The sequence below is a fragment of the Tursiops truncatus genome, chromosome 12 (genome assembly GCF_011762595.2).
Source record: "Tursiops truncatus isolate mTurTru1 chromosome 12, mTurTru1.mat.Y, whole genome shotgun sequence".
Taxonomy (NCBI): domain Eukaryota; kingdom Metazoa; phylum Chordata; class Mammalia; order Artiodactyla; family Delphinidae; genus Tursiops; species Tursiops truncatus.
In genome coordinates, this window is record NC_047045.1 from 41,729,013 (window position 1) to 41,746,118 (window position 17,106).

General features: G+C 34.5%; 2 protein-coding genes across 6 annotated transcripts in view; one reads left to right on the plus strand and one right to left on the minus strand.

The window, feature by feature from the left end:
- Positions 1-2,260, plus strand: part of MFSD4B (major facilitator superfamily domain containing 4B) — a 102,360-nt gene extending 100,100 nt beyond the window's left edge. The window contains exon 6 of the mRNA XM_073789514.1: positions 679-2,260. Within this exon, the coding sequence (XP_073645615.1) occupies positions 679-733 (55 nt within the window). The 3' untranslated portion in view covers positions 734-2,260. The remainder of the gene's footprint in view (positions 1-678) is intronic.
- The window catches only part of REV3L (REV3 like, DNA directed polymerase zeta catalytic subunit), a 184,222-nt gene that overhangs the window by 66,293 nt on the left and 100,823 nt on the right, over positions 1-17,106 (minus strand). For all 5 annotated transcript variants that reach the window (XR_012324782.1, XM_019929582.2, XM_073789509.1 and 2 more), the window contains 5 exons: positions 14,609-14,751; positions 9,802-13,969; positions 5,604-6,517; positions 3,714-3,793; positions 2,260-2,385 (listed from right to left, as the gene is read on the minus strand). Coding sequence is in view for 4 of the 5 variants with exons in the window: in XM_019929582.2 (XP_019785141.1) it covers positions 2,260-2,385; positions 3,714-3,793; positions 5,604-6,517; positions 9,802-13,969; positions 14,609-14,751 (5,431 nt within the window). In the remaining variant the exon portion in view is untranslated. The remainder of the gene's footprint in view (positions 1-2,259; positions 2,386-3,713; positions 3,794-5,603; positions 6,518-9,801; positions 13,970-14,608; positions 14,752-17,106) is intronic.

The following is a 17,106-nucleotide window of genomic DNA, read 5'->3' on the forward strand; positions in this document are numbered from 1 at the left end:
GGAATATTACTCAGCCATAAAAAGAAACAAAACTGAGTTATTTGTAATGAGGTAGATGGACCCAGAGTCTGTCACACAGAGTGAAGTAAGTCAGAAAGAGAAAAACAAATACCATATGCTAACACATATATACGGAATTTTTTTAAAAAATGGTTCTGAAGAACCTAGGGGCAGGACAAGAATCAAGACACAGATGTAGAGAATGGACTTCAGGACACAAGGAGGAGGAAGTAAGCTGGGGCAAAGTGAGAGAGTAACTAAGACATCTATACACTACGAAATGTAAAAGACAGCTAGTGGGAAGCAGTTGCATAGCACAGGGAGATTAGCTCTGCTTTGCAACCACCTAGAGGGGTGGGATAAAGAGAGTGGGAGGGAAACGCAAGAGGGAGGGGATATGGGGATATACATATGCATATAGCTGATTCACTTTTTTATACAACAGAAACTCACACGACATTGTAAAGCAATTATACTCCAATAAAGACGTTGAAAAAAAAAAGAAAGGGCAACAATTGCAAATTTTCTCTTCTGAATTGAGTATTTATATGCAGAAGAGAGAGAGAGATTAGCCCAGGGTAATGGGAAACAGGAAAAAATGCTGTGAGCACAATTTTGTAGAAAACGGAATAGAGTATAGTAGATATTTTTTTGGTTCAATCCCTATTTGACCACCAGGTGGCTATTTGGAGTGTGCCTTGAGATGAAGGAAGCATGTGATGGGAAGCTATGAGCAACCTGCTGGACCCCCGAAGTGATTTTAACTTCAAGAAGGCCCAGGATTCTGAAACAGGTTTACGTAGAATAAAATAACAGTACTGGAAGAAAAATATTTTTTTCAAATAATAACAGAAAAATCAAATGTAACAAGTCTTTTTGTTAAGGTGTATCAAATTTGCTTTAATAAATATTTTTTAACAAAGTATTTTAAATTTCGAATTTCGGGTGTGTACTTGATAAGATAAATATTCCTGAGTTTGTTACTTAATTTATCTGGGCTTCAGGGGAGAGTACAAGGCCAGGTATAAAACAGGAACTAAATGAATGCTGTTGAATGAAAAAATGTACAAATAAACAATTAGGGAATTAGACTATGTTCCAATCTAATTCTCAAAAGTACAATTCTTAGTTCAAATTTAGGGTAAAAATGAGGACAATATTTAAAGTTTCCTCTTAGTCTATTCATCCAATTCTTAGAAGACAGAACTGACTTGAGACCAAAAAACCAACAAAAGAATCAAATTCTCTGCTACAAGGGCAAAAACATAAAACGACTGTATAAACCAGCACTGACCAAAAGAAATATCATGAAAGTCACATACATAATTTAAAATTTTCTAGTTGTCACATTAAAAAATGGTAAAAATAGGTTAAATTAATTTAAAAATATTTTCATTTAATCCAATACATCAAAAACTACCCTTTCAACATGTAATCAATATAAAAAATTACTGATAAGGTACTTTTTATTCTATTTTCCTATTAAGTCTTTGAAAGCAGTATGCATTTTGCATTTATAGCACATCTCAATGAGGTTGCAAAATTTTTAATGGAAACAAATTAGTTAAAATTAAACGAAATTTAAAATTCCATTCCTAGATGTATAAGCCAAATTTAAAATTCTCAATAGCCACATAGCTAGTGGCTACCATACTGACAGGACAGGTATAAACAACTAAAATATATTCTAATTTTCACCTCATTGCCAGTCACATATGTTACTGTTGTGTTTTCTTTAATACACATAAATTTACAGTGAACCATTCATACATATTCTCCAGTGAGAATGTACATTTTTACAAGATAGCTTCCGAGTCTTTGCATACAGTCTGTGCTGTGAAGGTAACTGGTTTATAAAGATTATGTGAACAAATGTAGCAAGCACTAATCCACTGAGCCAACCAAATAGAAAACACAAGTAGACATCACATTTGGGATGGGATATAATATAATCCCAGAGTAACATACAGAGTTTCCAATAGCTAAAAAACCTTTTCTAATTTTAGCTTCTTTTAAAATTTCAGGTATAAGCTTTGTGAAAATTGTGAAACCACAAAGCAGTCTCAGTAACTGATGACTAGTTTTAAAGTTTCTCTGTTTTATATAAATATATAAAATAGAAAGGATAATAAGAACGAAATAAAGATTAACAGGTATAGAATTCAATGTATTCCTCTGTCAGTAAAAAATTTCTATACTTGTACCATAGAATAAAACGTAAGAGTTAAAGTGCATGTGTCCTTACTGTTACCGTTTTACCTCATGTAAAGCTTTTGCCTCCTGTAAGTTTTGTATGCTGACTTTGAAACCATAAGTATTGTTTAAAGATGGTCCATCAATCTGGGAAGTGTCTTTCTTTGGAGTATTTACTGCTGCACATTGATTCTATTAAAAAAAACACAGAGCCAGAAAAAGATAAATGAGCAATTATTTCCTTTCTTTTTGATTACTTATTTCTGCTTAGACAACATACTTTATGTACTTAGTAATACACGATAAACTAGCATCATCTCTTTAGATCCAAGAAGAAACTTAAGTATTTTATTAGCATTTTTTTTCAGGCTAGTAATTCAAGATACTAGAACTATATATATGTAGAAATATCTGATATAATCTGTAAGCCAACCATAAATTGATTTTTGAGTTTACAAACCCAAAATATTGAAAATAATAGTGTTGCAGAGAGTTGACATTTTACCACAAGGACATTTATCTTGACCTTTCTTGGAAGTATGACAAGCAAGCAAGCAAGCAAGCAATGTATTTGCAACTAGTTTGGCTAAAGTTTAAAGAAGATTTGAAATTGTGGGTTTTTATTTTACCCTAATACAACATGTATCTGAAAGATAAACTAAAGCATAAATAATTTTCAAGGGGTTAGAAAGAATAGAATCTATTTTTTAAAAAAATATTTTTTTCTGATTTCCACATCCATTAACGATTTTCCCCAAAGTGTTGATTTATGTTCACAATACACTCGTACTTGTTTTTAATATATATGACTTGTAATTCAATAATACTGATTTAAAAATGAAAGTTTTAAAAAGCATTTGTAATCTCAAAATAAAAATACTAAAATATATTCTATGTAGTTAATGATATTTATGAGAAGTGACCAATAGAGAAGTGATCACTATCATATATTTCTAAGGATACATGTCTAATGTATACTTTTTTCACATAACCATATATTTCTAGGTTAAGTATTACCACAATTTTTAGTATTTGAATAAAGACATTTATGATTTTTCAGAGTTTCAGTAGTAAATAATGTTGCTTTCCTTTGCTACTTAGTAAAATGAACTGAAAAATCAATAATGTTATATTTGAGAAAAAAGTAATAAACCAAGAAAAAGGATATATTTTTGGTGGGATCAAAAATCACTTACTTGAGCTCTGCTGTCATTGGATTGTTCTGATTTTGCCAGTAATCAGTTAATGTATTTGTATCCTCATAATCCACATTTTGGCTATCATATTCACTTTCTCTGTAATATTTGTATTTACATATAAGAATCTTTTAGATCCCAACAACAAAAAAAACTTTAAAAAAATTAGGCAATTTCTTGTTGTCTCAAAGATATGTAAATAAAATGATGCAAAAATATAATAAATTAAAAAATTGAGACACAAAGTTATCAATTATCTAACTGAAATCTAAGAATAAGAATGGATCTTATCCACTGATCTTTAAATATGTTTAGCATAGTTACCTTTGCTTGTGTTAAGAGTACTCTTCTAAAAGCATCAGTGTTACTTCCTTTCTTATGACTCAATTTCTGGGTTTTGGGTTCTGTAGAAAGAAATTTTATATTTAACATGCATATCAAAATTGCCTGCTTCTGTGGGGTTTTTTTGTTTGTTTTCTTGTTGTTTTTCCAAACTCTTAGGTACCGTTCATGAGTACTGTCCTATAAATTCCTCACAAAGACCTCATAATTTAAAAATGAAACTAATTCAAACCTGGGTTCCCCACACTAACTTTTAAAATTTGTATTAAATAATAACATTTAGATTTTAATTATTGATTTTTATACCTAAGTTATTATCCTAGGGAATCACTTAATCCGTTTATTCACTGATTTATCAAGTATTTATGATGAGGAGGAAAAGACAGTATCTACCCTTGTGGGGTCTAGAGAGGAAATCAGACATTCATCAAATATCAATACACACAGAAAAATAAAATTATAACTGGGGTAAGTACAACAAAGGGGAATATAATTGGTAATTTTTAGCCAGGGAGATTAGGAAGGCTTTTTTGAGCTAAAATCATAAGAAAGAGTAGGAATTAACTAGGAACAGGGTGTGGATTTTCCCTGATTACTGAGCAAAAAAACCTAGAGACTGGTTAAGGGTGAATAAGAAAGCTAGGGTAGAAGCCCAGGTGAGAGACGAGGGCTTCGTAGTGGCAGAGACAGAGGTAGAGAGATCTGGGTAATTTAGGAAACAAGTGTGGAAACCACAGGATGGGCAGTGAGGCAATCAGGTGAGTATTATAAATAAATCCCTTGTTTCTGACCTGTGTAACTCAGTGACAGAGAAATGGTGGTACTATTCATTGAAATAAGGAAAAATGAAAGAGGACCAATGGTTTTCAATGTGCGGGCATGTATGTGTGTGCATAAAGTGTGCTATGTGGTTGGTGGTGAATGAATGCAGTGAGATCACAAATTAAGCTAAAAAAATACTGACCTTGTGGTGGCTTTGAGCATTCAAGTAGAAATGCCAAAGGCAGCTGGATATAGTGTTCTGGAGCTTAAAAGAGGGTTCTGAACTGGAAATTTAAATTTGTGTTATCTATAGTAATCCTGTGGGCAGGAATTAGGTCATACAGGGAAAGAACATAGAGAGAGAAAGCTTAAGGCTAAGCCTTAATAAACTCCACTATTCAGATAATAACTGAGAATGTGAGATAAGCTTCAAAGGAAAGCAAGCAGGAAGAAACAGAGGAGCAGGGGAAAAGCTAAGGGGGAAAGGAAGCTCAAAGAAGGAAGGTGTGGTCAGCAAGACAATGGCTGCTTAGAGGGCATGTGATAGGAAGACTGAAAAACATCCATTAGCTTTAGCTACCTGAAGGTTATAAAGAATCTTTACAAGAGCCATACTGGCGGGATGATGGGGGCACAATCCAGTTTGGAGTGGGTTGAGAAATGAGTAGAAGGTAAAGAAATAGAGTTGTCAAATTGGAGAAATCTTTTAAGAAATTTGGCTTTAAAGGAGAGAAGCAGAGAAAAAAGACCAGAAGCCGGCAGCTGTAAGGTCAAGGCAGGTGTTTGTTTTTTTTTCTATTTCAAAGGGTGGGAGAGATTTGGGTATATACCAAAGCCAATGGGAAAAATCAAGTTGAGAAGAAGGTAAGGTTTCTGAGAGGGCTCCTATATTTTACCGAGAAGGCAAGAAGACAGGATAGAAGTAGATGTAAGTATATTTCACAGCAGAAAAATAAAAAAGTTTCCAGGTGATGATGTCTTTCCAAGACATGATAAAATAACAATAATCTCTCATTAGCTGAGCTAAAATTTCATTTAAAAATATCTGATTTTCATTACATAGTCTATTGAAAAGCTTTATGGAGGCTTTCTGTTACTTGTAAAACTTACCTGTTGACAAAGGGCTAAGGCCAGTTGCCTCAGGAAGCCTTTCCACAAGTTTTCTCTGTATGATTGGTGTACTATGAAGGCAAAGTGATTCACATATCCCAGTTCTTGTCCTAACATTAATTGGGGATACCACTAGAGGTTCCTGAGGCTCACTGCAGGGGCTTTTCTGTATACCATCTTTTACAGGCTTTAAGAAGTTCTCAATAGTCAGAGAATGTAGGTCCTCTACTAGTGATGAGGGTCTGTCACCTCCATTTAATGTTTTGGAATCTGGTGATGTTGCTTCTTGCCAAGGGGGAATCACTGGAGAATCAGGGGAGCTATAACCAACACAATAGTCATCATCATCATCCTCTTCTTTCTCAGCATCATCTGCAGAAGCAACTGGTGGCAGCGTCTGACTTTCACTTGCAGTTCGACTGCATTCTGTGGTTGGTGCTTGTAAAGCAATCTGAGAATTATCAACATCTTCCTTGGTATGTGCTGTAGTGGGGAGTACGTGTGCAGTTGTATCCATTTTTGGAGGCACTACAGGTTTGTCATCTGGATTAACTGAGGAGCTGAAGTTGTCATCAGATTTTACAACTCCAGTTAGCTCCTTTTTAGACAGTTTCTTGGAACGTTCATATTCTTCTTTGGCTTGAAGCCATACTTGAACCAGTTGTCGACTTGGGGCACATTTGCAAGGCATAATCACAATTTTTTTATCTTCAACCATTTTATGGCTATTACTTGACCCTTTATTGACAATTGGTTGGCCACTGTGAGGGGGTGACCCAGGTCTTGGATTTTGAGTCATTACTGAGAATGCTGTTTTCCACAGACGAAGTCCTTCCAAGGAAAAGTCTCCCTCAAACTCAGCCAGATCATTTGGAAGTCGTGTTTCTACCATGAGAAGCCGTCCACCGATCTCCCTATAAACAATATATTTTAGAACAACTGTTTTGCCTCAAAGAGCAATTACCAAAATATTTAGCTCCTTAACCTAGATATTTTTAAAAGTTCCTTTTGGAGTCTTAAAAATGCCACCTTTCTTCCCTTTCCACACCCTACCCATCCCCTCCAACACACACATTTTATGCAGGTACACTCTATCTTTAATCTCAATATGCTTTTCCTCACAGGTATATGACTACTAAATTAACTTCCTTCGGAAGGTATCATCAATACCGGGGAAAGAAGGTATTTGTTTTTGTCTGAAGTGTCCAATGAAGCCTTCTTTTCTTCAAGGAGATGGTACAAGCTCATCAGATTCCTTTCCTCTACTGATCTTAAATAATTTTCCACTGTCACCACATTAGGATAAAAACAATGGAAGAGTTTACCATCTGAGACTATATCCCTGGATTTTATCTATAGCCTCTTTCTACATTCTCTACTCTCTGTACATAGTAGTTCAGCAAAGCCAGTCAGTTCAAACAAATCTTTGTACCCTATCAAATTCCCTTAAATATTACAAAAAATTATATACAGTTGAGGTAAACTACCATAATTCTTTCTTCCCTTTACATGACAAGGTTTAATACTAACATAAGAACTTAGGAGTTGGCAGAGCCCACATAATTTAAGTGCTACTAATGTATGTGTATGTGAGGAATCACTAATTAAAAGGTAACATGGTTTAGTTTCCAATAGTTATTATAAATATTAAGCTAAACCTCTCTCCTTCTCTAACATATCCATTGGTACTATTTCTGCCTTCTGCAGCAACATAAAATAACTCTACTTTTTCTTCTTCATGGTATCTCTCTCATGGATATGAAGATAGTTCTTAGTTTCTTCAGTTACTTCTCATAGGGCATGATTTCCCAAATGACCAGGTCATTCTCTAGATAAAACTCAATGAACTGAATTCTTGTTTTCTGATTGAAGCTGAAGGAGCAGCACCAGAGTTACATTTCCTTTTCCCCTTTACATGGAAAGATTTTGGCCCCTACTATTTAACTCCATAATCAGGATCTAACACCTTCCCAACACCCACCTTGCAGCTTTATGAAAAATTAGAAGCAGGATTATTGCTATTGAAGGAAATGAGTACACATGTCATGTGACTATACCCAATTCTAATATTAATAATACAGAGATCATAATGAAGTAAAAAATAGCAAAAATTGCTGAGGTGTGGTAGGTTCAGCTTTCTTGAATACTGTCAGCAGCATGCTAATTGCTACAGCTCATGTTGTAATTAATATATATGAAGAGCCTTAAATTTTTCAGTAATCCTACTTCAAGAGCTGTAAGTAAAAATTCCAAAATAGAAGAAATGCTTTATGAAGAACATACTAATCACATAATTATGTATAGTAGCAAAACAGAGAGCAACCTTTCTGTCCAGTAATAATCACATGATAGAGTATTATGCAGCCATTAAAATGATGCTTCAACAGACTCAAATTTAGAAAATGTTTACATTATAATGGTAAGTGAATCAATTTCAATGCAATATTGTGACTACAGTAAGAACATTTCATAAAACAAAATAAAAGCTATACTTTAAAAAAGTAAGAAAACACATTAAAATATTAATAGTGGCTGTTACTAGGTAGAGAAATGGTGTAATTTTCATTTCTTCTTTTATACTTCCTAAATTTTCTACAGTGAATACACAGTTTTTAATTTAAAAAAAGATTGTTTTTCAAATATCATGACTATCCTCCTTTTATTTCAGCTGCAGAACAAGTGTCAAAGTTGGACAACAACTAATAGCAACACAGAGTAAATGACTAGCACATGATAAATTAACTGGGAATTAAAAAGATGTGTAAGGCTGAGAAGAAAATATAGATCAATGAAAAAATATACCATAATCACTACTGGTAAAGTCAAAGCCTCCAAAATAATGGAAACTAATGTCTAAGGATTATATATTCATATATTCTGGCAGTGAAATAAAAAGAAAGAGTTCCATTCATGTTAAAAGGCCACATGTGGGTACTGGGCAAAACAGAACAGCAAAACTATGTTTTAGGAAGTATGGGGGTAAGGTAGGGGGAGGTATTTTCTGCCCTTTACTTCAAGTCCTCAGAGGAGGGAACTTCTTCTACTCTATATTTCTGATGACTTTTTCTCACCCCTTTCTTAAATGGACTCCTGCAGAAATTACTGCCAATCTTCGGGTAAAAAGCCCAGCACTCACTGTCTCTTTCACTAGGGTCAGGAGCATGGTGGTGCTCAAGGTCAGTGCATACATGCAGGGTGGCCTCTTGCCTTAGTTGGCACTTCATATCTCTTTCCATCATTTAGACTAAGCAGGGTCTGCCTCAGCAGTCCTAGCCATTCTTCTCTGCTTCTGACTGGATGTCTGAAATGAACTGCCTCTCTCTGCAACTGATTAGGAAAAGGGATCAAAGAAACGGGGGCAGGACCAAAAGCCATCACTTAAACTTCCTGGATTAAGCCATGTTCCCCAACTGAGCTCTTATCAGATATGTTCTATATCTTGATGAAGCAGGCAGGACAGGATACCTACTTAACTACTGGTTTACAAATAGGCCAGTGCTGTGATTCCTTCAGATTTTGCTATTGGCCGTGGTGTGTGTGTGTGTGTGTGTGTGTGTGTGTGTGTGTGCATCTGTCTCTCTGTTTACCACTTCTCTGAAAAGATTCTTGAAAGAAGAGATAAGGGGAACCAAAATCCATATTGCACTCCTAATAACTATACAAACTAACAATAGTAACAATATGATTGAAGATGTTGGCAACATGAAAAGAGAGTGGTATGTAATAGAAACAACTTAAAATAATCTTCATTTAGAGATATATCATAGCAGTATTTAAAACATATGCATGCTTATTTTCAAACACTTTTTAAAAATGAAGTTTTTAAATTATGAAAGTTTACCATTTTAGAAATAAATACCATCTGTAAAATGATAATTATACTTTTATAAGTATTAAGTATTATGACATCCTTCTTAATTTGGCATCATGTCATAGTGAGCCTCTAATCCTTAATGTTGACGCAGTGCAAAATAATAGTAGATCCAAGACCAACACTGATCAACTTAAATAAATTTCTCTAGGTGCAACTGTCCAGCTAGTTATTTTCTTAATATGTCCATAATTATAAATTGTTTTCACAATGATATACTTACAAATACAATATCACAGCCAAAAAAGTAGCAGTCAGGTACCAAATGTTGTTACATACATTATAATTATTCAGAGCAACCCAAGGGGAAAAAATAATTCTGATTACCTGGGCTTTTCTGGTACATCAGAAGGATTACTGCAAAATGGTTCCTGGTAAATAGTTTCTGAAAGGTCATGATCCAACAAAGTTGCCATAATTTCTTCCCTGCTTGGTGGGGACATAAGTGGTTTCAAAATGTGAGCAGTTCGAGGGGTGAAACTGCCATTTTTAGATTGTGAGGGAGAGCTGGTAGACCTTGGTGAACTATCAGGAGTTGGTGTCAACATATCATTGTTTCTTGAAACATACAATTCCAAATCTTCAGAGGCTGCATCTACAAGTTCACCATCAGGGGAAGATAGTATTGTAGTAAAAGAGGTATTGACTGCATCAAGAGACTGTCCCATTTCTTTTCTGGTATGACTTTGAATCCAGTCTGAATTGCCTGGCTGTGAGAGGCTAAGAAACACTTCTTTGCTTACTGAACTCCTATTCAATCTAGATTTTTCATTTAGACAATCCTCTGACTGCTGGACACAGAAAGACTCCATTATTGAATTAGGCCGAGTTGTTAGAGGATGAAAGGTATTTTTCCACTGATTGTGGCGATGATTCTCATTGCTATCTATGGATGATTTCTCAAATAATTCAGGACTTAGAGTACCAGATCTAATCCATGAGGTTGAGTCTGAGGCATGATGTTTGTCTTCATCACACTTCTGGTTATCATGACTTAAAAATTCAGTTTTTTCTACAGTTTGTCCTGGGAAAAGATCCTGAACTGCATCACTCAGGAACTTTTGAGGCAAATTCTGATCTGCTGGGACAAACTGACTTCCAGAATAAAAGCTACAAAATCCAGTTTGACCTATTGTATTAATATCAAAATTATAATTATGTTCAGGAGACAAGCTATCTTCAAGTGAATAACAACTTTCAAATCCTGGATCTGAAAAAAAGATAGGACTATCATCCGATAGGGAGTTATCCAACTGGCCAGAGGCTGGTAAATTTAGAGAGTCTACTTTAAGAAGTTTGGGAATTTTTTCTTTAGGTTTTGTACTTCTGGGAGTTCGAGGTTTTCTTGGAGATGTTACTGATCGTGTTCGTTTAATTGATTTGTTATGCTCAAGGGAATGAGAGATATTTTTGTTTGGTTGCTGTTTATTAGATAATGGGTCTTGCATACTATTTGCATTCTGTGCTTTCTGCTGTCTTTTCTGTAACAATTCTTTTAGAACTGCCAGTCCAGACTGTCCTTCACCAAACGTTGAAGGTGTTGACATATTTCGATTTCTACACTGAGAAAGTGCTTTGGTTTGTGAAATTGCTTCTGACAATGACCTTTGCTTTACCCTTTCAGGTTTAAAATTTGACATATCTAAAATAAAGCCCCTTTGTTTTTGCTCCCATGTTATTTGTTTGATTGGGCTTCTCAAGGAAGTTACAAAGCAATTATTAGGCATCTGACTTTCCTCTGAAGCTGCTTTACCTGGAGAACAAATTTCACTGTGCTTTGACTGTTCTGCCATGCACACAATCTGCTGCTGACTGTCTTTGCAATGCAAAAAATTAGGGGCATACGTCTGGTCTGGCTTTGATTCTACGGAATTACGATAGTCGTTTAACTTTCCAAGAGATGACAAATAGTTTTTTTGTACATTTGCATTCTCTTCTATCTTTGGAGACATGATACCAGAAGACATCTGTGTATGCTGTGCTACCTGAGACAAATGGTTTGAAAGGTCAAATATATTTTTTTGAATCAAGGTTGATTCTTTTAGAGTAAACATAGCATTTTGATTATGAGACCGCTGAACGTTAATTTTTGAGATTCCAGGTCCCAAAGAACTACAAACAACTGATGAATGCAAATCATCTTGTGGACTGGGGAATGTTTGCACATCTACAGGCTTCTTGCTTTCTAGGAAAGAAGAAAAGCAGCCAGATAAATTCTGTTGTGCATGAATTCCAGTGGGGAGAGGAGCAGAAAGAGGATGATCTATAGCAGAGCCCATTAGTGACACATCTTTCTGTTTAAAAAGTAGTTGAGAGCCTCCAGAACTATTTGAGGCCTCAGACACATTCTGATGTTTCAGCACAAACTTAACTTCAGCACCAGCTTGAGATTTTAGTTTTTCATCTTTTAGTGTTATGTGCTTTCTTGGTGTAGTTTTCTCATTTACTTTTTGTTTCTGTTTTGCTTTTGGTTTCTTTTTTCCATCATCTACTAGTTTATTTGTCTGATTTCGTTTGTTCCTTTTCTTAGTAACTACAGAGGGATTAACAAGCTTTGTTTTTGATTTCTTAACCTGCGTTCTTGCTCGACTATTTTTTCCTATACGGGAATTAACAGTCTTGCTATTATATGCATTAGGACCCTTAAAAAGCATTGCTTCTTTATTGGCAGCAGCCATAATTTCTTCAGCTCTTGGATCTGTGGGAGACCAGCAGCGAGGTGGAGAAGAGTTTATGGGACTTGTGCTTCTCTCAGAAAGAAAACCTAGTTTAGACATAACATCACTATAATTTAAGTCACAGTCTTCGGTTTCAGCATTATAAGATGGTGAGGGAGGAGAAAGAATAGCATGTGACCGTTTTTTCCTGAAAGACAAAGTTCTTTTAATATTTTCACTGTTTGTCCTTTGTTGCTTACCAGTTTTTTTCTTAGCAGACTTATGTTTTGATTTTCTTCTGTGACTTTTCTTTGGTGTTAGTGGATAAATAGGATATTTGGTTGCAGGGGAGTCAGGAACTTTTGGCCAAAAATCCTTCAAAGGTGCAAGTTTTTTATACAGTTCCATTTTTTCTTCTGTTAATATTACTTGTTTTTCTTTAGAGTCTATTTTTCCTAGCTTTACAAGCATATTTTTCCTCCCTCTAAATCTATTAATGATAATATACTTTATGATGACAGGGGGCAGCTTTTTAGACATTTTTCTGCGTTTTCGAGATTTGAGAGTTCCATCTAAACTTTCACCAATTTCCATGGGATGAGGTAGGCTAATTTTTGAGTTGTGTGTTATAAAACTTGACTCACTATCTTCATTCTCATAATTTACCTTGCGTTTGGCTCTAAGTGTGTATTTATTTCCATACAATCCAAAGGACTGCTCAGTTTCTAAGGCTCCTTCTCCAAAGTGACAGTCTACAAAACTGTCTGTAGATGTTTTATTTTCAAAAGCTCCATGGCTGGCCTTAATTAAATCACTGGCCAATACGTTATCCTTCTCAGAATTACTATTACAAGAATTATTTTGTATACAATTATCTTTTGAGGATCCAGTCTCAGTAGTTCCGGCAGAATTCTCTCGATGACCTACAAGCTTCTTTTTATTCATTTTTAACCGGGACTGTTTATTGCTAGGATGTAGTTTATATGTAACAGGAGAGAGTTTTTGTGGCCTACTGAGACAATTAGAAAGAACAACACTGGGAAAAAACATATAATGTGCTGCTTGCTGGCTGAGGCTTGGTTTTTCTGGTTTATGTTCTTGAAATTCTTCATATCTAATTTTAAGTTTATTTAGTCCACTTTCATCAGCAATGCTATCAAGAGAATGCACCATAGTTCTATTCTCCCCTGAGCATGATAGCAATTCACAATTTTCAGTCAGTGACGAAGGGAATAAACTATTCAGAGCTGTACTGTTTCCTTTTTCATTTCCTTCAGAGGATAATTTACTTTTTGAATGATTTAAGTCAGAAAAGTTGAAAGAATTTTTGCCCAATGTATTTTCGTTAGTGTGACGGTTCATATGTATAAAAGGGGCATCCTTATCAATTTTTCTAATGTTTGTATACTTTCTACTTGGTACTTGTCTTGTGACAGATGGAATATCTTCTTCATAATCAAAAATACTACTTTCACAGGAAGATACTGGGAGGACATCTTTCTTACTACTCTCTTTATGAGAGTTTTCTGAATGGACAGTACTGCTTAAAGACCCAGGGTATTTCATAGAGTAAGTGCTTTCATTTGCAAAAGAAGCAACTGAATGATCTAGACTTTTCTCTAGGTTGTTTGGCTGTGAAAGGTCTTCAATTAAATCTTCCTTGTTCAAAACATGGGAAGAAAGGGCACTTGTGTGTTTACACTGAAAGGTAATCTTAGCGGAAGATGGGGGTTCTAATGTAGCAGCATCTTTGTGAAAGATGGAAGGTTTTACTGATAGCTTGCTTGTTGCAATCACAGAAGAGTGGGTTCTAGAATTTTCATTGTTCAGTGGATTGTCTGAAATGGGGGAAAAAAGAATTTACTTCACTTCCACCCTTTTAATTTTTTAAATATTTTCCCATACCATGATACTATCACCATGAAAAGAAATTATATGAAATTAAATTCGTATGTTTAAAACAGTTATCTCAACAAAAAGGTCATTCCTATCATTAGGATAATACCATAATCTAAAAAATCAAGAGTCAGTTACATTTGATTAGTAGTCATTATTTTAAACACATATTTCTTTGATCAGAAATAGATGATATCAATATTCATGCCTTTTGGGAGAATAAGGGGAAAAATACTGTCACCTTCAAAATTTTCCATAAAGTAACATGTCTTTGCATTATCACTTCAAATAAGCTGAGCATATTTCTTATAGTTTCCTATGCTACTTAAATGTTATGACGATAAACTGATTAAAGTTTATAAAGCTCTAAATCAGTGATTAATAAACGCTATACTCTTAGAAATGAGAAAAAATCATATATCTACATTCTCTCAAAAGAAATCATCCTGCAGAAGGACAAAATCTAACAGTATTGTCATAGCCTCACTTAGCCAACTATGTAGAGAGTGTGATTATATTTTTCAAAATCAAATATATTTTCTGCCCCTAAATAATGAAATACAGTAGACTACTTTACTTACCACTATTTTCATCTGCAGTTCCATCTAACTGAGGTATAGAAAGATTGGCTAGAAGCAAACTGTTATTACTCCATTCCATTTCTTCTTCTGAAGATGAATCATCTTCTTCCGTTGAGCTTCTATGGGTATTTCTGCACAGTGATCTAGAGAATATTAAGATTCACCAGTGAGTATGAGCCTTAGAAAAAAGCATGTCAGACTCAATTTGCCTAATTTGATCCTATAATAGTAAAACTGAATAAACAGGATCTGAAAATAACTTAAAAAAGAAAAGCAGATTTACTTTGCTTTGGTATCATGCCCTACCAAAAGTTATTGTAAGTAGACTGTATAATCCATTTCATGTGAGCTAGAAGACACCATCATTCCTGTATTCATAGCTCCACAATATCCTGGATTATCATATCTAATTATGTTCTTCCTTATAGTCTCCCCCTCAGCTTATCATTAGATATACACATAACAGCTTGGGTGAGAACCTGGTAATTTCTAAAAAGGTGGCATCCTAGCATATTTTAAGAAGTCTATAAATACACAATCACTACATTATTAATTGGAAACAATAAACAAAAAGATAGGCAAGCGGGTATTCAGGTCAGGGCTGAAAGAGCAAATAAAAGGGATCAGAGACAGGATAGGAAGCAGTACAGGTGTTGAGTCAATCCCAGCAGTGGCTATAAAGTAGGGCTGCTGAGGAATGCAGATGGACTGTGAAACCCAGATGGATACTCTCCTTAAGTTTCATGTCATATTGATTTAAATTTTTCACTAGATCCTAGCTTGATACTTTCCCTTCTATCTGGATGGGCAAACTTACTTTCTATCCATACCTAATTTTTTCTTTCACTTGTCTTGAAAATTTGAAAATATTGCTTTATTATACATGGAACAGTTTTTCCATTAAGCCTTCCCCAAATCACAAGTTGTCCTAAAATCACTCTTAAGAGATGAAAGAGTTATTAGAGGTCATCTAGTCTAGCTTTCTAAGCAATGCAAAAATCTTATTTTTAACAGACCCTACAATCTCCACTTTTATATTCTCAGTATAAAGGGCTTGCTGTCTCACAGGGTAATCTTTTCTGTTATCAATGGCTCTAATTGTTAGTAATTTTCTTCCTATATTACACAAAAATCTTTCATTCCTGCCTTTGTGCTATGTAGCCATATGTAGCAAGGTCTATGCCATGTTCCACATGATAACCTTTAAAATATTTGAAGGCATTATCATTTGTTCCATAGTTCCTCTTTAATTAGACCAAACATTATCTATTCTTTCTCCTGTTCTTTAAAAGTGACAGTGTTAACAAATCCTTCTAGTTTTCTTCCTCTTCTTTCCCTTTCCTTTCCTTTTTCAGTATTCTTAAAATATGGTACTCAGGAGGAATATAATATTCAATATACAAGTATCAATAGAATTAAATGACTCCTCTTCTAGACAATATACTTCTATTATTCAATCTCTCTTTAATATACATTTATAAAATGTTCAGGATTGTTTTTCCAAGGTTAACCTGGGGTTGGTTTTCACAGAATTGGTCCAGTCAATGAACACACAAGCATTAATTAATCATGGGATAAACCAGGCCTATTATTTTAAACATGTTGGCACCACTGGGAACAAGGAGATGGTGATTTTATAAAAATGTTACATATTTGAATGTGTATCTACTTAATATGGGCGTGGAAGTATAAATAGCTAAACCAGGTATAATCTAAGAAACTATAGAAGAAATGCTAATAATAGGTTGAAGGTAAAAATCAAATGAACAATATCAAAACAAAACAATGAAAGAACAATGAAGAAAAAAAACAAATGGAAGTAAGAAAAATGCATCATGAAATGCCACATGATCAAATAAAAATATCAGTCAACAAATTTAGCTAAAATATAGAAGAAGCAATCCTATTTATTATAGCAAGATTTAAATACATCAATAAATACTATAATTATTTTACTAACAAAATCCAAAATCTGTCAGAATAATAAATGTTACCCCAGGTACAGCTGGTAGACAATAATCAAATTCACTGTTTTGGCAACCATAAAACACTACAGATTTATTGTGCTCTTAATAAAGTAAAACTTACGACCTTCCCACAGAAATTGTTAAGCCCAGAATGAATCGTAGGTCTATCTAGTCTATATTTGTGAAGCTGACTGACTGAACATAAAACCTATGACTCTACACTTTATTAGGCATCATCTTTTTAGTTTCAAGATATTTTCGAATCTATATTTTGTCATTCAATGAATTACCAATCTCCAATGTTTCTGACAATCTGAATTCAATCTAGCATGAAACTTGGCACACAGCAGCATTTAAGTGGTTTTTGAATGCAAAATCATGCAAGTTCTCTGTGAACCTACCTAATCAGTCACTATTACCACGTATACTCCTTATCCACAAGGATGCTATGTAAGACTTTGTTAAATATCTGGCTGAAATTAAGATTCAATATGATTATTACATTTCTCTAAGTAACCATATTTAAAATGG